The sequence below is a fragment of the Xylocopa sonorina genome, chromosome 4, assembly GCF_050948175.1.
Source record: "Xylocopa sonorina isolate GNS202 chromosome 4, iyXylSono1_principal, whole genome shotgun sequence".
Taxonomy (NCBI): Eukaryota; Metazoa; Arthropoda; class Insecta; order Hymenoptera; family Apidae; genus Xylocopa; species Xylocopa sonorina.
The window spans coordinates 9,649,729-9,672,977 of NC_135196.1; the positions used below are offsets into that span (position 1 = coordinate 9,649,729).

General features: G+C 51.7%; 1 protein-coding gene across 2 annotated transcripts in view; it reads left to right on the forward strand.

The window, feature by feature from the left end:
* The window catches only part of LOC143423145 (homeobox protein prospero), a 36,069-nt gene that overhangs the window by 4,274 nt on the left and 8,546 nt on the right, over positions 1 to 23,249 (forward strand). For both annotated transcript variants that reach the window (XM_076894244.1, XM_076894246.1), the window contains exon 3: positions 2,683 to 2,837. In XM_076894244.1, coding sequence (XP_076750359.1) covers positions 2,683 to 2,837 — 155 coding nt within the window. The remainder of the gene's footprint in view (positions 1 to 2,682; positions 2,838 to 23,249) is intronic.

The following is a 23,249-nucleotide window of genomic DNA, read 5'->3' on the forward strand; positions in this document are numbered from 1 at the left end:
CGGCAACCAGAGGGGTAGGGGTAGCTCGGACGAATGTTAGATTAGTTTGCCACGGAGTTAGGCTAATGTTGGCTGCACCTACGAGTAGAGTTTGTCCGGCAACAACGCGCGAGGTCGAAAGTTCTTTGCCTACTCGGCCCGCCCTCGGCCTCGAGTCTCACCCAACTTCGCAAGCCAATAATCTGTCCCGCAATTTCGGAATTTAACCGCGGAAACAAGAGAGAGGAGGGGGGGTCCGCGAACTTCCGCTCGCAAGCGTCTCCTCGACTTATCGTAGATAAGCCACTTCTACTACTTCTCCGACGGTATGAGAGAATTCACCGTAGGAACTCCGTTTCTGCAGGGTCAACTTCCCGCCAACTAGATTCCTTATGCCGGATCGTCCATATCGAATTCTCTGTTACTACCACGGCTAAGTTGCTCGTCTTCCATCTTCTTCGTCATCCCGTCTCATCGTCCAATCGCATCGATCATTGTCCGCGTAAACGTCTCTCTTCTTTTCCTCTTATCCATCGGTGCGACGCGCCACATGCTTCCACGAGACGAGGGAAAGAGGGATGCTCGAACGCGTACCCAGGGTGGAAAAAAATGGTTAGCAAAATGCAGCCACGATATACGCGTGTATATCGAGTCGAGGAAACAGGAATGATCGCTCTTCTCGTCAATAGTCTAAAAGCGAGATTAACGAACGAGAAAAGTTCAACACCATCCGGAAACGGCATCCCTCTCATTTCTTGCGAGCGCTCTCAGCAGCGGGAAAGGAAGACAGCGCGGGGGTTGCGGGCGTTAAACGCGTCGCGCAACAATGCAACGTCGCTGGGACTGCATCGGCGTGTGTTGGTCCGGGTCGTTCGATCGGCAGCGCGGCGTTCTTTGCCGCCTTTTTAGCCAGCCTTTGATGTAAAATCAATGGCGCATTTTTTCACTCCGTTCTCTTGGGGTAGGTCGAGCGCATCACCACGGCGCTAACCCGGTGTTCACCGCTCACCTTCAGATTTACCCCTGTCTGTCGCCGTTCCAACTGGCCTTCGACGTATCCAAATATGCTTTTCACGCCGCTCGAGTTTCCTTCCCTGCGTTCACGGGCTCCGGGTTGGTTCACGTTGGTGAACGCACGCCGTGAGGGGTGGTGAGCGCAACGATGGGGTAGACAAACGTTTCGGTGTATAGCTTAGCCGGTGAGGCTGTTGGGGATCGGGCATCCGTTTCTAAGGAAACTAATGTAGCGTGTCTTCGTTCTATCGTACGAATTACGAGACCAGTGCCGCGTAACGATTATCAGATATCGAAGAATATCGATTAGCCTGTTCGAATTCAGGTAACTTCAACGGGGTGGTTCCTCTTATTAAGAGAAACGAAGGATTAGAATTTTGTTTCTTCTCATTGTTTTTATCGATCAAAGATCGCGGCGTGACCAGATCATCTCGCACGCGGGATTACGAAGCTAGCTAAACGCTACGCTGTTTCTTTTCTTCGGCCGTCTCTCGTTGGTAGTGTTCGAGGTGTCACGATTACGTAGCACAATAAACGCGAGACACGTAGGTAGTGGATGCGGGCCCTGCGAACAGTTAAGAGGGATACGCGAGGAAGGACCAGCTCGATGATCCAGGGGTGGCTGCGCCCCGGAATAACCCTTATTACAGTCTGGCATCTCGTTATCGCCCATCGACGATACCCGCGCGCGCAAAATGCGACGCGCGTACAACGTTTGATGCGAACGACTACACTTGTCGACTCGTTCGCTCGTGAACGACGACTTCGCTCGTGCGCGCCGAGAGTTGGCGCGTTGACAGTAACACCAATGACGATAGGCGTTCGTGAAAATTGTAAACGTTCCACGCTTTTCCCCTACCTTTCTCCCTTCCTCTCTCTTTTTCTCTCTTTCTCTCTCTCTCTCTCTCTCTCCCTCTCTCTCTGTTACACGCATACATATACGGTATTAGATAGCTTTCAGCGGATCGAGTGTCCGGGAAAAACGTTGTACAGATTTTTCGCGATTATTCGCTACTGTGTCCCTTTCCCAGCTCCGCGCAGAGTAAATCGCGACGCGAATAGTGCTACCGCACGCTCGTATTGTACTGCACGGTGTGTTCTGTTACAGGACGATCATTTCTCGATGCAATTTATCGCGATTAGATTTTTAAGCGAATTTCATCCCCCGACGCAAGGGGAAGTGGGACGAATTTTCGGTTCTATTCGGAGGAAATGCCTCAAGGCACAGACGAACCGCGAGAGATTGAACACAGGGATTAACCAAATAAGAATGCGATGAAACCACATGAAGAGATCCTATTACCGATAAGAAATCGGTAAGGCTTCCGTTGAGGATACGGCCAATCGTGGGTCAACCTCGTCGAGAACGTTCGAGCGATGCTACCCTCGCGACACCCACAGCTTGTACGATTTCTAATCCAATTTGATACGAAGGAAACACGATTAAGTTTGAGATATTTGCGTACACAGATACACTGATTTCCGTATGGAACGCTCTTCCTCGGATCGAACGATCTACGTACGCAAACTTTATCCATCGCCACCGTTCGATGCTCTTTCCTACTCTCTCTCTCTCTCTCTCTCTCTCTTTTTCTCGATAGAAGAAAAAAGTGCAAATTGCAAGGTGTAAATCATTTCTTTCGATGAACGTTCGACAAGCAACAGAGTATTTCCTTAACCACGGTGAACTCGTCGATGCTGACACCGATACATCTGAGGAAGGCGAAGCTGATGTTCTTCTGGGTCAGGTACCCGTCCTCGTCCATTCTCAAGATGTACTTCCCCGACATCAGGTTCAATAAGAACAACACTGCGCAGCTGGTCAAGTGGTTCTCCAACTTCCGGTGAGTACAAACGGCATCACATTGAGAATTTACGGTTAACCGCGGAAGTCGAAGGATTGTTACCAAGTTCGAGTAACGGTGCAGATTTCGTAACATACGCTGTCGAGAAACAATCGTGACGTACGCTCGGAAGGATATGAAAATGATCAATGTCCAGAACAGCTGAAGATTTCAATAAAAAATTCTCCGGTGTAACGTTGATAAATTCACGAAAATATTTCCTTCGACTTCCAAAGTCCGATCGCATGCGTTCACTAGTTATCTACCATTAAAGAGAGCGAAAAAAAAACAAATCCTCTCACTAGAGGTACCGATCGAATTTGCATAACATTCCCAGCGCGCGTCGTGATTTCCGACAAGAGCACCCCTCCATCGCGGATATGAGGTATCGTCTTCGAGCTCGTAAATCCCCGGAATCGTTCCGAGCGGAGCTCGTGTCGCCACTCCCCAGGTAGAATTCCCGTTGTCGCGACCGGGTGAAAAAGGTTACGCGGGATCGTGGAAGACGTCTCTGGCGCGGTCTCCCGTTCCGTGTGTATGCAAACGAGAACGAGCTTTTCAAGGGACCGACCACTCCCCTGTGCAGAAGCGGTCAGAGCCCAAGAGACGAGAGTCACGATGGGTGTGTCCGAATCTTAATTACCCGCTCTTCGGCCCGGGAATAAGTAACAGCGGCTACATTGCGGTCAGGTATGGAGAGCGTAGGAGTCAGCGGCGAGTACCGACGTGTGCTGGCCACAACAGGCATTAGCCTGATTATAATTAGCCTAAGTACAGCGCAGATCCGAGATATAAGGCGGTCGAGAAGGTCGGACGCGTGCCCGTGCCTGTGCCCGGTACATTATTGCCGCTTTCTTATCGCGAGAGACGCCCATCCTCTTGGAGACCATAAGTTCTCGCCGACCTCCGACATTCGACGTGTCCGCGGCTCGATTGCCGCGAGGGGTTGCTCGCCGAGTCGTTTATTAATTGAGGGCTGGTGTTTGCTTAATTGAAATTACGGTCCTCCTTTGACATTGGAAGCATCGAGGATTCACCTGTGCTAGAAATTTATTTCCATCGGTGGGGGGCAAATCGATGTGCTTTTTAAACGAGCAACTTGCTTGGGGGATAACGAGAGACTGTAATATGAGTTTTTTATTTCGTGCCTTGGAGTAGCAGTTTTCGAAAATCATCTCTTACGTAAAATTGGCTGAAAGTTAGATGAAATCTAGAAAATGGGATGCTTTAAACATGAGCGCTTCGAATATTAGGAAGAAAGTAAGTTCGACGATGTTACGTTCAATTTTACTTGTAATCGACGTTTATGAACGGAAAATCGGAATGCGCGAAAAACCTGGCAGAATTTTGTAAACTATCTCGTGTCTGCGCGCAGCTTTAATCGTAGATATACGTATTAAATTCCATTGAAATTAACAATGAAAATTTTCGCGTGCGTTGGCAATACGTTATACACTGCGTTCGATTTCATCATCGACTTCCAATGTCCCCGTCATTTGCGCATCGTACCGCCGATCACGTACGAAATATTCGAGGCATTCGAGCGAGCGGGGGAGACCGGCCGCGAAATTTAATTAACGCAGGAAAAGGTCCATTAAAAAAGTTGGTCCCATGGAAATGAGTAAAGGGTACACTTAAAATTTCGTCAGGGTAAAGAGAGCAAAAAAAAAAAAAAATAAAAAGGGAGGAATGAAAAAACCGGCGCTCAAATTTTATTCCACGAAAATAACAGCCGTGGTCGAATGGTCGGTACGCGAATCGCGGGCGTGGTTCCCAAATCGCTTCTAATCTATCGCTACGAATCGGAATGCGACACGCGCCAAAATTTCGTGCGGACGAGCAACGCGGGAGAAAGATCGCCCGCGTGCATTTGTCAACCCTGTGGAGATAGAAGAAGAAAAATGAAAAAAAAAAAAAAGTAACGGAAAAGGAGAAGCAAAAGGGCACGATGGCTCGGTTGCACCGAGGAAGTTGTCCCTCGTGTCGTTGCCCCGCTACCACCCCGCGCCCCTCGAATATCTCATCCCCCATGGCCCTGTTTCGTTCGTTCTCTCTCGAAACATTTCCATCGAAGGCAGCGAGGAAGAGAATCGGCTAGAGTGGTTGATAAGAGAGAACGAGCGCGGAGTGTGTTTGCAAAAGTTTCAAACGTCCAGTGGAAAAAATTGCATCGGAGACCGGCTTCCGTCGTTAAGCACAAAGCTAATTACCAGCTTGAATATATTTCGGTACATTTTGTCGTGTCAGGGCCGGAGGGGTCTTCGGTCTCTCTTCTTCGACCTACCGTCTCCGACCCCACACCCTCGATCTTCTCTTTTCCTTCACCGCTGTCTCGTGTACCGCCACCGCTCCGAGATGACGAATCAGACGGAACAAGCGAAACACGACAAGGGTTCTCTCGAAATTTCTTTCAACGACGATCGACGGTGCCTACGGAAGCCAAACTCCTTTTCGTTGCTCGTTCCTCGAATTTTATTCCACGTAACTCTTTCACTACAGTCGAGGAAAATAGAACCGCGGAACCTGAGATATCTTTTTTTCTTCTCGTTGGATTGCAATCAACTACTAGCTAGTCGAATTCGCGATGTCGCGCATAAGTGAAATCTAAAATTGTTTTTAATAAAGTAATTAATGGAATTTTCGTTCGTTAATAAGATCTCTGTTTCGAATCTGTATGTCGAGGGAGGTGAATACGACGAGCGAAACGGTAATGACAATTAATTTCAGCGATAAAATTAACGCGTTCGAGGCGGTCCGTCCGCGACAGTAGAACTATCGCGAGGCTGGTGGAGAGAATTAACCGCGGGGGAAAAAAAGATCCACCCCTCGAACGGTGCCGGTTATAATCTCAATGTTTCTAGCCTGGTCGTGTCCATAAATAATTACCCGCGTCTACCCCGGCGGGCACCCCTCTAACGATCGTGAAAGGGAGAAATTGACAACTTTCCTCTTGATAATCCTTGCATATTAGTTTCGTACAAGTTTCCCGTAAAATGGCGATTAAAGGACGACACGAAGGTGCCAATCTCGCGGCTCATTAGGCACACTTTCACCCTACGGACCCTCTCCTTTGACGACTAATCACGTAAGGGTTTACCCCGGACACTTTTTCCTCCTGGCTCTACGGCAGTCGTTGTCGAGCGTGCTCGATCTGATAGCCTAATGCACGGCTTCCTATGCGGAAATGCCTCGCCACATTATTCTACGCTGCCTACGTGTGTACCCTTACGAGCCGCCCCTACACCCTTCGCCGCTCTTCGCCGGCGTTGTACTTTTGTCACGAGAACCGAGTCTGGCTGTTCCGTCCTCATCGTCGTCGTCCACGGTTTTCCAATTTTCCACCAGCTCTTCGACCGGTTTTCATACGCGCGAAGAATGTTCGACCCAATTTAAGGGCGCCGGTACGATCGATCGATCGACCCCTCAGATTCGACGATGGCCTGCGACCAAGTGAATTATAGACAAGATTCAGATAAGAAGCTGTCGAGATGATGAATTTTGGCTCGATCGAGTAAATACGAGTGGTAACGTTCGAAGGATCGATACGATCGATAAGAAGTTCGCATGGAAATTGAACGTGGCGATTGCATCTTTTACCAGAGTTGATTCATCGCAAAGACGCGAGAGAACGTATCGATTGAATCAAACGTTTCAACTGTACCCACTCTCGCGGCTACGCCCGTTAAAATAATAATTCAGAAAGTGACACGTGACACGCGCCACCGGATGATGTTTCCTTCGGTTATCCGCGCGGCGAGAAAATCGGTCCCGAAGCAACAGAAGACGCAACAGAATGGTGCCGCGCGGGGGGTGCACAGGGGTGGGCGATAGGGGCGGTTTGAGCGCGGTGGAAAGCGCGAGGGAGAGAGCGAAAGGAGACCAGGCTGGAAGGAGAGGGACGAGCTTTCACAAAGCGATTCTTCGCACCCTATTTTCTCACGCGCACGTCGAATCGAAAGCACGTCCGATATCTTACGGAGACTCGTTGACGTCGAGCGTACATCATCGGATCTGCTTATACCGACGACGATATTGACAGCCTTCGTTCGATGAAGCTTGCCCGGGGGGGATGATTGGGGTCGTCGATGACAGGGTTGCGACGCCTGTCTCTCCCTCTCGGCCCTTCTCCCGTCGCTGTCTCCCTTTCACGTTCTCTATCTGGTCGCATCACCAGCTCCGTTAACGTCTGTTTGTGCGCGAAATAAGGGGTGGCGGTGAAAGGGGAGGACGGACAGCGAGCGAAAGAAAGGGTGAGACGCGCGCGGACTCGGGTTAGTTCGTTATCAGATCTCACGGTAGGACACGCGACTCGGCTAAGAGATTCTTATCGTCCGGATGGAAGGAATTTTATGTCGTATAATGGACAGGCGGTCGTACACGACACAAAGACACGAGGCCACCGATGGATCTGCCTCGCGTGGAGCCGCACACCGGCTTCTCGGTACCGTATAAAAGGCCACCGCGATTCTTCATCCTGCTCCTTTTATACCGGGTGCGCTCCTCTTTTTATTTCTGCGGTCGCGTTTCCTGCGTTGTTTTTAGCGATCGCCCCAGCTTAATGCGAGGTAATTCAGGATTTGCGATGTAACTCGGGATTTGCGGTGGAGATAAATGGCATCGAAGGGGTGTTCCTTGCGAATTTAACTAGTCAAATTATGGATAATTAACCGAGGTTCATGGAAATTTAATTTCCATATACTTTTATTATTTTCCTAGCAATCTTTATTCTTGTTAAATTAATAAATACCGTAAGTCTTGTAATCGTTGTGTCTCGAGAAAAGGAGCCGCGGCAAACACCGTCAGGATTTAAGTTTACTTAAACGCGGTTAATGACTAAGCCAGCAAAGCGTCCAGAACGCGAGCGAGGTATTTAATAAAAGGAGAAGGTGTACGTTATAAACAGAGGAATCAAAAGCTCTCGAGCAGTCGAATAATAAAGTCGACGATGAATTTACCCAGTCACGCTTTCGAGGGGTTGCTTATCGTCTCGAAATCCTCGATACTTCTTCAACGAGGGTGCCAGGGCGCCAGTCTCTCCTCCTAATTTCTCCTTCGCCTCGTCCTTATCCAACGGTGATCTGCTTCCCGGTGGACATTACCAGCCAACTCGCACCACCCTGGTCCCGTCGCTGACCACAGCGGTTGGGGTAATGACGCGGTAATTTCCTACTAAACAGGAATTTCCTTTTCCAACCCCTACGCGCCGGACACGGAAACACGTGACTGGTTGTTAGCGTCCACTTTTCTTCGCCTCTTTGCCGTTTCGTACGCGCCGCTTCGGGCGTCGTTAACAAGGAACACGGAATATTTTATTTCGACCGCGAGAAAGAAAGGGGGCGACCGGAATAATTTAATCGATAACATTCAAACCCGTCGAGAGATTCTTGTTTTTATGTTTACCTTAAACAATTTAACGCGCGCGCGGGACGTTCGTCGGTATTTTTATGATGTTTCCTTCGATCGATGTTTCGCTCTTCCCCTGTTTTTTTTGGGGGGCGCGTTTCGCGGATGCAAGTTATGCAGAATAATTTCTCAATGGAAACGATCGATACAGATGTTGCTCGGTCGTCTCAACGTTCTCAGGTGAAACGGTGTTTAATTGGAAACACTGATCGCAACTAATGGATCGTTGATTAATTTGTCGATACGAAATCATGGCTACTCTGATTATTACTGTACTTCCTGCGTTTAATGTAATCTTCGTTTACTTGTCTTTCGAGCTTCCTACGGACTGCTCCATTACAGATCGCTTACTTATGCACGATTAATTGCCGATTGTTATATACTTGGCGCAACCATTCAGAAGCTACATTACCATTGATTATCGTCCTTTAAGTTATCGACAATCCTTTACAAATTACTATTAGAAAATATAATTTACGAAGACGATCGACTAGTAGATACAAACCCGTTGAAACGCAGTAACCCTTTACAGCTACTTGCAACGAACAGAGACGATATGATTACTAGGATCGCGAACACCGAGGTTAGAAACGATTAAAATTGTACAGAGACTGGTAGAAGGGTCGGGGGCGGCGTAAACGCGAGGAATAAGAAATAAGCGGGGGAAGTGAAATTAAAGGCTCGGAGGCGGTCGTCCGTGGGTTCACCGAAATCTTGACTACAAACGGGCCGAGAGGACCGAGGGGGCGATCTCCAGGCGCGGGACCGCGCGTGTTCTCTGCTCCTCGACGGCGCGGGTTGCGTTTTAATCCCGCAAGATCGTGCATGCCTCGTAGGTGGAGAGAAGTGCGACTGCGGGGGGTTGGCTGGGTTGACGGTGGTTGCAGCCGGCGAGGGATAGGTTAGCGGCGGAAGGCGCGCGTAGGCGGTCGCGTGGTAAACAGGCGAGAGCGCGGGCGAGGGCCATTTAGCGAGAAGGCTAGACGCGAGCGTTCGTCACGCGTGTTCGCGGCGTGTACGCGCGCGTGTGCACCCATACGCGAACGATGACGAGCGAGGCCCCGGTTTCTCTCTTATTGTGAGGAATAAGCTGGCTGCAAACCGAGGGGGGAGAAAGAGGGTTGGGTGTAGCCGGAGAAAATTCGAGCCTTGAAGGTAGTAGACACATCGGGCGTAGAGGACCGCGGGTGAAAGGAAGAGGGTAGGCCGCGGAGGACGGAGAACGATGGCGAACCCATACGTCGTCTCGTACGCAGACGTTCGTAGGTAACGTGCAGGAGACTCGAACGCGTGCTTACGTTCGTAGGTAACGGCCCGCTCTACCGTGCACGAGCTCCGGGGTAGAGCCTTGTAATTACTATGCTCTCGTAATCTTTTCTACTTCCACCTCCACGTGTCCCCGCCCGACGCTTCTTCCGGCCTGTTCCTCTTTCAATGCGCTACGCGCTTCCTGCCCGCTGTTTCGTTGTCCCGCGAGCCACTCTCGCTCGTCCTCTTCCGTCAGACGCTACGATTTTTGGTCGAGCGATACGCGCTGCCTGCGCGCACCAGCTTCATTCCCGAGCAGCGTTCATAATTTTGTACAAATCGCTACGAGGGGTATCATGGAAACGAAATTTCCATTCGCATCTCCCGTTTCCGCCGCGTCTGTTCGATCGAGGAGAGAGGACACGTCTTCTTGGGATCGTTGACATCGGTTTTCAGCTCTCCGTTTCGCCCTCGAGGATCCGGGAGTTTCGCGTCTGAGGAAAGTCCTTTCTCGATTCGCTCCTCGTCCCGCGTGCTGGAGAGTCCGGTCGTCGGGAGAAAGAAAGGATCCTGGGCGAAATGAGCAAGTACGAGCTCTTTGAGACAAAAGCTGGTTGAGAAGCGAAGAGAACGAGAGAGAGAGAGAGAGAGAAGAAGGGGGTGATAGGGCCAGAGGTAATACATCGAACATAGAAAAGGGTTGGGGGGTGGAAGGGGGTTGGAGGAACAGCGGCGGCAGCGAAAAGAGGATGGCACGTAGAAGGGAGGGAAAGGAGAAGACGATGACGAAGGGGGTGGGCGGTAGGAGAAGAAAAGGGGTAGAGGAACCGGAGAGAATGTATCGTGCCAGTTCCGTAGCCAGAACCCTTTAATGAAAAGAAGGAAACTTTGGTCTTTGACTTTCGGGCCGCGGCCTTGCTGACGGCTATACCTGTTTCTCCGAAGGGTGGAACACGAAGGAATGGAAAAGAAGAAGACGCCGGCGATCTCTTCGGCTGCCGCCAGGCCCTTGAAGTCCACAAAGGAGCCCTCTCGTTCCTCGTGTTCTCTTCCGTGTCTCTGTGCTTACACAGTTGCGCACGTCCTGCACGCGCGCACGTCTGCCAAAGACGTACACGCACGAGCCGTAACGGCCGACAGCGAGCGAGTTATATAGGTGGTCGAGCGAGATCTCGAGGAATTCGCGGCAGCTCCTTAATTAAAAACTCCGTGCACGGCACAATGGAGTGGCAACTCTTTGGGCACCGCTACTTGCTGCCACTGCCGCTGCTGATGCCGGCTTTCTGCAGACAGGTATCTATAATACCGACCTACCCTACCGTCAGACTTTTACTTCCTCTCCAAGGCCGTCTCGTTCTTCCTGCACAGCCAACTCCGATTCACGACACGAGGAACTGCATTTATAGCGTCAAAAGGTGTTATCGTGAGCGGGGCTATCTGATTCGCAAGATTCTGTTAAGTCGCTTCTATAATTTTACCGCCGTTGGTGCACCACGCTCGCGTCTCTGAAATCCAAGAAACGCTTCATTGTCGAACGTTACCATGCGACGCCTCTTTAATTCCAGCGTATCAATTGCGAATATTGCACGTTGGAATCGATCACGGTCCCAGTCCGACGATCGCTTTCCACAGCCGCGCGCGCACTTCTACCCGCGTATCTTCGCGCGACAAGAAAGAGCGCGTCGCGCGAATTCCCGCGAGGAAGCAAATTTTTCGGGAGAAGGGTAATCCCGTTTATGGCGGTGCAGCCGGGATGAAGCACCCTGCATCGAGTCAGCTTACCTCGTACGTGGTGGTTGTGCGCGTAAACGGCAGTCACTTAATTAAAAATTACTTAATTACGTTCTTGGCACTAATTAGTGGCGCTTGGCTCTCTCTCGCCCGCGCGGCACGGCTGCCTAGCCACCGCTGCCACCACCTTTTTTCTCTCTCGCACGCGGTCCGCCCATACCACAACCTCCTTCAACCCTCTCTCGCTTTCCTCGACCGTTAGCTGCCTCCTCCATCTCCTCTTACACCCTCCTTCGCTACCGTGCCACGTTCCACAACCAGGCGGCAGCGAAGTCTCTGTCTTGGTGCATTCTTCTTCTCTCTTCCGCAACGGCCTCACCCACGGCGCACGACCCCCCGCCCGCCTTACCACCCGCCAACAATCCGACACCCTCCGTTCCCTCTCGTTCTTGCCCTTTTTCTTTCCCCGCTCGCCGGAAGTCAGACTAGCAACGAGTTACCCGAAGCGCCGTAAACTTCCGGTTAACGTTATTTCCCTTCTTATTCGGTTTTCTTCGCGGTTTTCACGCACCGTCGACCCTCCACCGAGTTCCAGCCTCGCCCCGCGCACCCTAGCCCTCGCTCCGCGGGGATTATCCCTTTTGTTGCCGGGTACACGACTCTGGAGTCATCTTTCAAACTCGATGGCTGTACGCGCATACCCGCGAGTGCAACCGGCTTCCGTTCCTTCCTCCTCTCGTTTCGCGGATCGAGCAACGAACGTCTTGGGTTTTAATATCGCGTCCCAGAGCGGGTAGTTCGCAATTCGTTAGCGATTCGCGCGTCTCTCGAAGGTCGATCGATCCTCATCGGCGATGAAAACGAGCAGCCAACCCTACGCCGGCGACACCTTCGTCGCCCCGCGAACGATCAGAAAGAATAGGAGCCACGATCAGACAGGCGTGGAAGAGAGCGAGCGGGCTTGCTACCCTCGCGAAATGTCAGTGCCGTAACATAAGGGGTTCCTGCTGGCGTTGCAGCAGGCTGCGGCGGCGGCGGCGGCAACGGCAGCAGCGTCGTTCCTTTTCGAATTTTTTGATAATGAACACAAGTACGAGAAACACGACGGGTATTGGCTGGGCGGCAGACAATGCGGTGGCCGCAGGGTTATCGCGGGAGGAACAACGAAGGAGGCGGGGGCTAGCTGACGGGGTTTCGATGGGAGCGAGCCTCGTCGCGGGGAGAGAAAAGGAGATGGAGGAACGAGCAGGGAAAAGGGGGCGGCGGAGGGTGATGCCAGGGGACTTTATAGGGGATGTAAGCATCGCCACTGCAAGGCTAATCCGCCGCTATGAGCTGCTACTTGCAGCATGAGTACGGTACACTCCCTACCAAAGATTCTCCTCGGTGGCTCCCCGCGCCCCTCTCGACGCCCCCTCGGGGAATCTTCTTTCCGGTTCTTCCCGTTGGTCGAACGGAACGGTTCGTTGACCCTGACAGTGGTGAATTCGCCGAGAAGGACGCTTTCTTTTCTTCGCAACGCGAAAGATTCGCGCGATAGGGGTAGGTCCCAATAATGATCTCCCCGTCGTATGCTCGACGCTCTCCAAAACTATCATCGAACGTTCAATTAATTAGACGGAAGCTTAGTTGAGGGATTTATCGTGGGGTCAGACCGGATTGCGACCCGGTACGCCGGATTAAACCGTATCGACGCGAACGAAGAAAATGGTAGCCGTATACAATTGATTAGATCCGCAAGGGTTGCGGTACGCGATACCGCACGGTGGCCTGATTATGTAAAGCCACTGAGATTCATATAGTACCGCGGGTATTTAATATCTCGCGGAAAATGCTTGTGACGTTTTAAAGAATTTTATTGTCCGCGGCGTATGAGCCGGGTCCGAGGGCTCGTTATCCGTATTCGCCCATTGTTCATCGAGTGCATTCCTGCCGGGCGCAAATTACTCCGAAACATCTGCCGGCTGGGGGTACAATATCAGCAGCCTCTCTGCCTAAGAAATATCGAAAATAGTTGGGCCGATCCGCGAAGGAAACACTTGGCAACCTGCCTAGTTCCCTCTCGGCGGCTTTGCTCCGGTTTGCGCTACTTGCCGATGCATTACTTAGCTGGCAAGTGCAAGCAAGCGGCCGCCGAGCTTGCACGAGCAAGGAGACCTAGAAAATTCATCCGTCCGCTGTGAATGCGCGCCCCGTCTCCTAATGCGGTGCTTACTTTTTTCTTTCGTTCCCCCTATTTTTCTCTCTCGTTTCTCTCTCCCTCTCTCTCTCTCTCTCTCTCATTCATTCACTCTCTCCTTTGCGAGCCGTGCATCGCGATCGCCTTCGCCGCCGTCAACGTACTCGTGCCCGCGTACACACGTACGCAAAAGGGACTCGACGGGAATTAAAATGCGATATTGACCGCGTCCCGGGCTAACTAAATATTGATCGTTCTCCTTTGCGATCTCCTTTTGTTTCGTTTGCGGCCGGGAGAGGCCAACTGACACGAATATCCTCCTTCTCTCCGCTCTAAGACGAGACTAGTGGAGTCATTAACGGGACGGCCTCGGTTTTCTCGCGACACTGATTCCACTTCTTGAACCCCTTCGCGTTCTTCTTTCTCCGCGCCGTTTAAATACAACCACCGCCTGCCAGCGGTAATTGTTTTCCGCGGAGCCGGCGGTCGCGCGCTTTTCAGACGCGGCTACGAGGAGAGAGGGCGAGAGGAAGTTTTAGAACTAAGGCTGAAGACCACCGCGGCCCCGACGGAGGTAGAAGGACCTGTACACGTTTTAAGCGAATTAATTCTAGCGTGAGCTCGTTCGAGCAGGTGCAAGGCCACTTTCCGCTTGCGTCTGATCGTTTTTAAACTGATTCCACTTAATCCGGACGTTCTTTCGTATATCAATGGTTAAAATTGTTTCAACGAACACCGTACGTTGTGTAACGGGTTTGAAAATTAATTTTCGAAAAATCTGCAGCAGAAAGTAGAGACATTCGGGGCTAAATGCAGATGGTAGACGCGCATTGAAAACGTCGTTCGAAAGGGGTGCTTCAAAGAAATAACAAATCCGAAATTCGGCATGGAACATTTTTAATGAGCGGGTACACGCCACGAAAGTTTATCGCGTATCTACCAGATGGTCCTGGGCCATCCGCAGCTGCACAGTTGAAAAAGCTACTTTCGTTCGTTAATTTCGAAAATTTCAGAAAACCGTCGCGGGGTGGATGAAACTCGCCCAAATTGCCTCCGCATTATCCGCGACACACGGCAAAATCCGCGGCTACTCTGAACGAGGAAAAAATCCGCGTCTCGGAGATACCACCGGATTGGCGTGAGCCAATCTACCCCACGCGGCCGGAACGAAATAGTCAAAGGAATTCTAACCAAATCCTATAATCGCGTGTACGGTAATCCATTATCCCGCGTGTCTCGACAGTCGCGTCGCGCGGTCCAGCTATCGAGCGTCATTTTCCATCCACGTTCGGAAGGATTTCCACGGAAAAAACGTGCGCAGTCGTCTACATCCACCCTCTCCTGCGCTGCTGCGTGCAGGATCTCGCGAGCGCGCGCGCCAGCCGGCGAGATACCGGGCGCTCGTTGCCCGGAGACTCTCTCTCTCTCTCTCTCTCTCTCTCTCTCCCTCCCTCCCTCTCTCTCACTTTTCTCTCGTTCTCTCGTTCCGTCTCTTTCTCTCTCATTCCTGGGCTCCGCACGAAAAATGTGAAATGATAATGTAGCCGGTATCCCGCCCTAATCGGCTTTGTATCCGCCGTGATGGGTGGTGGACCGGGGGGGTGTGGGAGGTTGCAAGCCGTAGCGGCAGCCAGGGAACGAGGGGGGTGGCGGTTCAGATCCTGGGGGCAGCTGGGAGATGCAAGCCTCCTCCAGCCTCTATGGAGGATTTAATTTACATCTACCGGCGAAAAACGCGGAAAACAGTTTATCAAAAAAGTTACCGCGCAGGCTCCGATGGGCAGAGGGATAGATAGAGCGAGAGGAACGGAGACAGAGAGGGGTGGGAACAGAGAGCAGGAGGTGGTTCGGTGGAGGTGGATGAGATGCCGGAGGAAAAGGGGGCGCGGGATAGAAAGAGGGTTCACGGCGGCAGAAATGAAATTGTCCGTACATGGATTACCGTCGACTTCGTTATACCCTCGAATTAGTCTCCCCCTCCGCCCTCCCGCGTCCCTCTTTCTCTCGGCTCTACATGTCCATTCTTCTCTACCTCTATCCCGGTGGCGCATCATTTATTCACCGCTCCTAAAACGGCACTTAAGTATTTTTTAATAAAACCTCTTAGCTCGTGCGAGTACTTATACCTCTGCCATTTATTACGCCACGGCTTTTCTTTTTTTCCTCCCGGTTTCTTTTATTGCTCGTCGGATAAACACCGACTTCATTTTCCGCCACTTCTCCGACGCCCACCCGCGTCCCTTACGACGGGTTCCTTTCTATCGCGGTTCCTCTGGTCGTCGCGCGTCGCGAGCGCGCACAGCCTCGCTCGCGGCGGTAACGCGAGGATTTACCGTAACGCGAAACGGCCACGATCAAACGTATCCCAAGGGTAATCGGAATGAATTGTCAAAAACGGACAGAATGATCCAGGAAGAGGAACGGTCGCGGTTCGATCGGCGTAACTTTAAACTTCCCGCTAATCCCAGTGGGAGCCGGTTCGATGCCTCTTGTGGCGATTCGCGGCAAAGCGGGCTCGCGATTCGAAATCGGCGTGGGCCGAGCGTAAAATTACTGTTTGGGCCAACATTTACCCCGGCACTCGCGGGGGTAACGTTCGACCGGACAGCGACTCTGAATTGATTTCGTTTGAAATCCCATCCCCCATCGTTCCTCCTACCTTTTCCACGTCCACCACTCGCTCTTCCCCTACCTCCTTTTTCCACCCTTTCTCTCTCTCTCTCTCTCTCTCTCTCTCTCTCTCTCGTTCTGGATCGCAGTTCGTCACCCCCTCGTTTTTCTCTACTCCCTCTCTCTTTTGCTCTCGTTTCCTCTGACTGCGTAACTCGCTCCTTCTCTCTCTCTCTCTCTCTCTCTCTCTCTCTCTCTCTCTCTCTCTCTCTCTCCTCCACCCACACTGGCACCCTCTGTCTCCCTCTTGTCCTCCCTCTCTTCGTTTTTCGAATCTCGTCCGGGTCTCCGACGCCTACGTACAGAGAGAGAGATAGAGATACCGGGGCGAAATGCATTTCGATCCGCGCCATTTTCTATCGGTCGTATCCGCGTGTCCAGCCTCGAAACGAGGGAGGGAAAAAACGCGAGCATGCACCCAGCGGGCGACCGGTCGACGGAAGAAAGAGGAAAAAGACTCATTAGCCGGTGCAACACGACACGCGAGCCGGAGAAAGTGATGCTGCAATCAATAACCAGCGACGTTATTTTCTCCATGCGTGGCTCATCGAAATTTCTGCAATTTCGCCACCGATCGCGAGGAACAAAGCGCGTCAACAGTCGCGATTTCGCGGCCGTCACGTGGACCGCCATTGGTGACGCGCGCGGGTCTAGTTTCTTCTCCCGCCGTCACGGGATTCCCGCTGACTTAACACTTCGCCTTCTTCTTCGACGCCTTATATATCTATCTCGATAGAAATTAATCGAGAATGCAATTTTTGACACTGCGAAATCGTACCAGAAGCGTTCTGATTCGATCGACTTTAATTAGGATCCTGTGAAAACAGGACGTCGTATCTAAGAACCATTTGAAATTGATACAAATCGTTTTAGGGCGGACTTAATTAGCATAAATTGTAGAATGCGATTTTGGGGGAAATTATTAATACAGTTTGGCGTTTCTAAAGATGTGGAAAATTTGAACAACGTTCTTTACTCGATAGGAATAATAAAAGTTAGAAACCGTCGATCGGCGATATAATGTAAAACGCAGCGATCGCGGCGGCACATCAAAAGAGCGAATTGCAAAATAATAGAGCAACGCGGTTAGTTCAAAATTCAACGAACCCCGCCGATAGTGGCTGGTAATCAATGAACCTTACGCGGAACAAAGAGATCAATGAACGCGAATGACTCGATGATGCCGGCTAGGAGCAAAACAAACCGGGGCTCGTGAAAACTGGACGAGAGGTGAAATGAAAAGCCTAGTTCAAAAACGTCGGTGAAAGAAAGGGAGGCTGAAAAAAAAATTTTCGAAAATGGAGAAAAACCAAAGGAGGGATAACGATGGAGAGAGAGGGAGAGAGAGAGGAAATGAGAGGGAAATTCGTATGATCCTCGAACAACGACCGGCCCAAACAATAATATTCGCCGTCCACTCGAAGACGGGGCGGAGGGTCGGTGTCACTGGTCCCGGCGCCACGTCATTCGATATTTTTGTCAGTAAAACGATATCAGGCAAATTGCATCTGTCCTTTACACGGTGGCTCCGAGCCAGATCAAACAGTGTTCGTCCCTGGATATTACACTTCCCTCGTCGGTATCCAGGGTGCACTTTCTCGTTCGTATCCGGCAGTCGGGCGTCGATCGAGTGCCTTTCGACGGTAGAAAGGGCGCGCGAGAGCGCGCAATAAATTTAGAGATGCTCCCGGATCAGTTTTATCGGGTAATCTATATAGGGGACGACGCTGCCTTTTGTTTCTCTTGCAGTTTTTTTTTTTTTTTTTTTTTTTCGATCGGATGCGTCGCGGTACGATGCACTTACGGACCGTTAATAACCGTCGCAGAGAGGTTGGTTGGAAAGTTTCGTTGGCCCCCGTCGACGCAGCGGCGTTCGTTGCGAAAACGCGGCGCGGGGCCTGTTAATGCGCCTTTAATTTGGCGCTCCTCCAAAAGAACCCGTTCGAAGCGGGCGCGTAGGCCACGGATCAAGAGGCCTGGGCAATGGCCGCGCGAACGGGACTCTTATTGGCGTCGTATGTAAATCGCCCATATGCCGAGTCAACTCTCTTGAGCACACCAGCAAGCATGCGGGCAAACGAAGCGTCCGAGCCGCGACTATCTTACGACACGACATACGGGCGACAAGTAGGCCGGTGTCGTTAAAGGAATAGCAACCTCGAACGTGTCTGCGAAGAAACATGGAGGTTTCGACCGTGCACGCTCGTTCGACGATCGTTCTCCGCTCGACGCGGACCCTCGGATGTGGGCAAACGGAGCAGGGCACGTACCGCTTTACGCGTAGCAATGAATTTTTCATTTTAACGACCACACGGATGATAGCCTCTGATTCTGAATATAAAAACAGTATCGCGCACGCGACGTATCAAATAATTATAAAGAGACTGTATATATATGAAGATTGTAGCCTGAAAATGAACGAATGATATTAAATCAACGATGAATTTCTCAAATCATCCATTAAATTCTTCCGTTTCACGAGTATTTTCATGGAAATTCGTTTGGCGAAAGGGAACGAAGAATGCCACGCGAAGGACCAATTAACTCGAACTACTGAAAGCATGAAAACCACTTGCCCACTACCAACGTTGGAGGACGGTCCAATAATCGAGCGTTCTTTTCACGGCGCAAGAAACAAGGCCGTCCTGTACCTGGTTTACTGACCGAAACGGTGTCGTTTAAGAGCCATAAACCTAAGCCGGTCGAATATTTACGGTAGCTTCTCTCATCCTCGGCGGTCGACAGTTGTCTAGCAAATCCTATTTACTGTTACCCAACGGTCTATGTGCACTAGAGATGCTGGGAGGGTGCCTATCACCCCTAGCTAACCTACTGCCCTACTGCCATCGGTCTCACCCCTGAAAGAGTCTCCTCTTATATATCTCTCTCTTTCTTTCACAGCCTTTCACGCGTTCTCCATCTCCCTCCGTCTCTCTCCCCGCAGTTGAGCTCTCGCTTCCTTTTTTGCCTCCTTTCCCTACCCCTCTGCCGGCCCGTTACGTCGCCATCTTTCATCGCACGCGTAACGGTCCTTCATAGATCGAATCGTTCGACGATCTCACGATACACGTCATTCTTCGTGGGGCGAACCGAAGGGCGGCTGTGTTTTTCAAGGTTTCTCATACCACGGAAATCGAGCCCCCATCATCCTCGGTCCGCCCTTACACGGGGGTGCCCCTTCGATCTCGCTGGGTTCGATCGGTTCGAACGCGATGCAACGAATATAACGACCAAGTATCGATCGACTGTTTTCCCCGCAACGGCGGATAATTTTTTCTGCGTCTACGCGTTCCACTTTCCCTTTCGTTTGCTAAGAATGCGTTGTACACGTGGAACTACCTAGGCGTGATCGCGTATCAAACATTCCGTTCGATGGTAACGATCCGCGAATTTTATGCGAACGCGAACGATTATTCTAAACTCGAGAAGGACGACGGATACGCGAGGGGGGGGGGGGGGGGGGGCTCCCTTGAAAAACGCGACCTAGACCCGCGGTTCTGTTCCGCGTTGCCGCTCATTCAAGCTTCGAGCCGCGTTCGTAATGTGGTTTAGCGTGGCATGACAGGAGGTAAACTTGACGACAAAGAATTATTGATTTTTTTCTGAGCGGGTTGAACGAGTTGCTGGGCGGCTGAAGCGGTCCCGGTAGGGTATTCGACAAAGGATGTTTTCCGAGTCCCTAACCTAGGTAACCCTTCTCCTACGCTTTTATCGCGTGTGTACGTGTTTCCGTGTGCTACCCGGACTCTCCGTGGCTCTGCTCTTGCCCCTGCGTCAACGTGTATGCCAGGGGTTTGTCCTACTCTCTCTCTCTCTCTCTCTCTCTCTCTTCCTCCATTCCCCGGTCTCTCTTCCGCTCGCCCCTTCGCTTATCCTCTTTCCTCTCTTTTTCGTCTCTCGCTGCCCGCACGCCGTGTGTACTCAGCCGATGCACCGAGGACTTAACTGCCTCATTGTCGTCCCAGCAGGCATCGGAGCTTCGGGACAGATGTGCAAAATTTAAGGTTAGAATACCAGAGAAATCGTCACCGACGTCGAGACCCCGGCTCGTACGCTTCGTGCAGCCTCTTTCATGCATCTCGCGGTGACGCTCGCCTCCCCTTCCAACCCTCGTCGAATAAAGAGACGTCAATGACCGTCGCGATTCCTTAAATCGAATCGGTTGGTACGCGTCTCGCGCACGAATTCGCCACCTGGCCCTTCTCCTCGATTTATGGCCCGGTTTTTATATCGAAGGATCGCACGTGAGGACCCTCTCGCTCTACTTCTCCCACGTCGTCGAACGTGTCCGGCGAAAATCGGTATACGCGAGCAGTCTATCTGTTGAACTCGGTTGAACTTTCGTGACACGATTCATTCAACACGTAAAGACCCGCATGGTTCGTGACAGTGCGCGACTATTCTCGAAGGAATCAATTACGTGAAGCAAATTTTAGGGTACACGGCATTGTTCGATGGGTGCGTGTGGGAAATCAAAGATGTACGGTTCAACGTGACGCCTTTGCTTAATTCGATATTCCTATACGAGAAATTCTTTTTACCAAAAGTAGTATCGTTAAATGGTTAAGAGTAGTTTTAATCGAAAGAGCACTTAGACGCGCTCTCGATCATCGAACGGAAGAATGTCAAAGACCGCCGAATGAAATTCTGAACGGAACGAATCGTTGTTCCACGGTCAACTAAGACGTTCGAGAATGCATCGTAGCGGAATCCGGTAATTGAACCATTAAAAATTCGCTGGGTCCCCTCAATCAAAGAATACGTTTAGAACAAAGTGATCGACAATGCGGCTCCTCGTCCGACATCTCCATCCCCCTGGTGGCCCCTGGGTCGTTGCAGCGACCGCTAGCGGCAGTATCGCTGGCAGTAGCAGCAGCATCGGCAACAGCAGCCTGGCTGAAAGTGCATCCACGTTAGAGCTCGGTCTTTTTGGAGCACAGTACACCCAAATAGTCTAGTCCAGCTTTCGCACCTTATACACGCGAGGCTGCACATGCATAGTGCAACAGCGGGCCGGTGCATCGGTGGTGGCGGCGGCGGCGGCACGGCCGCCAGGGAAAAATCGATCGAATAAAAAAATGCTTGGCCGATACCGACGTGTGACGAGGACGCGAATCGCGGCCGACAGGAGGTGGAGGAGGACGAGGACGCCGACGGGGCTGGAGGAGGAGGTGGAGGAGGAGGCGGAGGAGGCGGAAGGCGGACGGGGGCTTAGTACGGTAGCAGAAGGAGGGATAGTCCGGGACCATTGAAGAGTGAAACCGCTCAAAGCAGCTGCCCCCGCCCCCTCTCTCGTCCAACCTTTCACCCTCCGCCTCGTCCCTGATCCTCGCCCGCTTCGGCCTCTGCGCCCACCGACCCCAGAACCTCGACTCTCTCTTACTCCTCGTAGCTTTGAAAAACACCCCTCTCCGATCGGACGTATCGTGCAGCCCTTGCACCATCGCCACCACCTTTCCCCCCTCGGCCTGGCTACCCCGCTTTCTTCATCTCCCGCTCGCTCGCTCGCCTGCACGCCGGTTTCCCTTAAGGGAAGCCGAAAACCCCGCGCCAAGAGGCCCCCGTGGCGGCCGCGTTGCACGAAACCAGGTTATGTTTCTCCGACTCCGATCCTTCGTCCGCGATTTTCTGCCCCCTTTTTTTCTTTCTTTTTTTTTTTCTCTCCTCTTCGGAGCCGACCGTGTCCGGCTCGATGCTCGTTTTTCAGGGTCGTTGCGCGGCTGCTTGTTGAACCGCGATTGCGGCCGCCGTGGAACTACTTCCTGAATGGGTGGCGAGTCGCGTGTGCCTCCGGACCGTGGACAATTGCTTCCAATTCCCGCCGGTTAATACCTTCTAACGCGTTCCGTTTGATTGTTTTCCTTGCCTCGCGTACACGGGCTCGTGGTTCGGGACGGGCTAAATGCCTCGGAGTACCGATGCGAACTATTCGATGGGAACAACGACCCGACTTGGAACTCGCGTCTCTAGGAGTCTCTGGTATCGACAGGTAAAACTTATTAGAACGTTAACAGAGCCCTTGAGACGCGACAGTTGAGAGCAGACAATAGAACCGAGTACGCGTGCCTCGATTTCGCAGGTACACGCGTACATCGCGAAGCATGTCGTCTTTTCTGTGAAGAATTGCGAACGTACGGATTCTTTTTGCTTGCGCTCGTTAAAATCTATTCCGTGTGAAGATAATTCAATCTTCGACCGTTGATTTCGAGTTACGTTACGCCTACGCGTTCCCCAAACCGCACGCGTAGGAAATAAAAGAAGCCACGCTATCGGTTACCGGAACACCCGGTTACGGGGGACTATGCAAATGCCTTTCGATTTCAATGAACACCGGCTCGCGCCGTGTCTCCTAGGTCGCTCTAATACTCTTTGCATAATAAATTCAATTCGCCGCTGCGCGATTCACATTAGCCGAGCGTGTGCCACGGCCAGGACAAGTTATCTGTCTGCGGATGCACCCCGAACCAACGTTAAGAGAATGAAAACGAGTTACGTGGAAGAGAAAAAAGGAGCTGATCAACGAGGGTTGCCCTAAGGGGGCCGGGGGATCTAAGGCAGCCAGATGTAAAAAAAAAATAGAAAGAGAGAGAGAGAGAGAGAGAGAAGAAGGAGAGGTAAGGGGAGTCGAAAAGCAAGGGGCACACGAGGAGCGTGCATTGTAAGATCGGCGCGTGCGGCACGCGGAGCCTTCGCTGGCTAAGTCTGTGCCCTCTGTCGTAGGAACCCCCGTGTTCAGAACCGGGCCCCCTTTTCTCCCTTCTGCCTTTTCGTGCCGTTTCTCGAGTTCCCTCTTTTATGAAGGGCGAGGGCCCAGGAGCTCATTGTCGTGGGCACATCTGCTGCGCGATCGCCGAACGATTGTCTCGCAAGCTTAGGAAACTTGCTCTGGTCGAAAAAAAAAAAAAAGATGGCTTAGCAGCCGGGCCGGGGTAGCGCGCGCAGACCCCTCTTTCGAGAGATGGTCAGGGGGGACGGGTGTTTTCGTGGCCACCGATGTAACTTTCGCGAGATTCCTATCCGCGTCGTTTCAGCGTCGAACGATTTTTGTCCCGAAGGAAACTGCGACTACGATCTCCCGGCAATTGAAATTTACGACGCGCATAACCGCGAGAGGGGTAATCCAATTCGCGTATCCGTTTCATCCTCGATTCCCTCGGACGATCCTCGTGGAAAAGTTGATC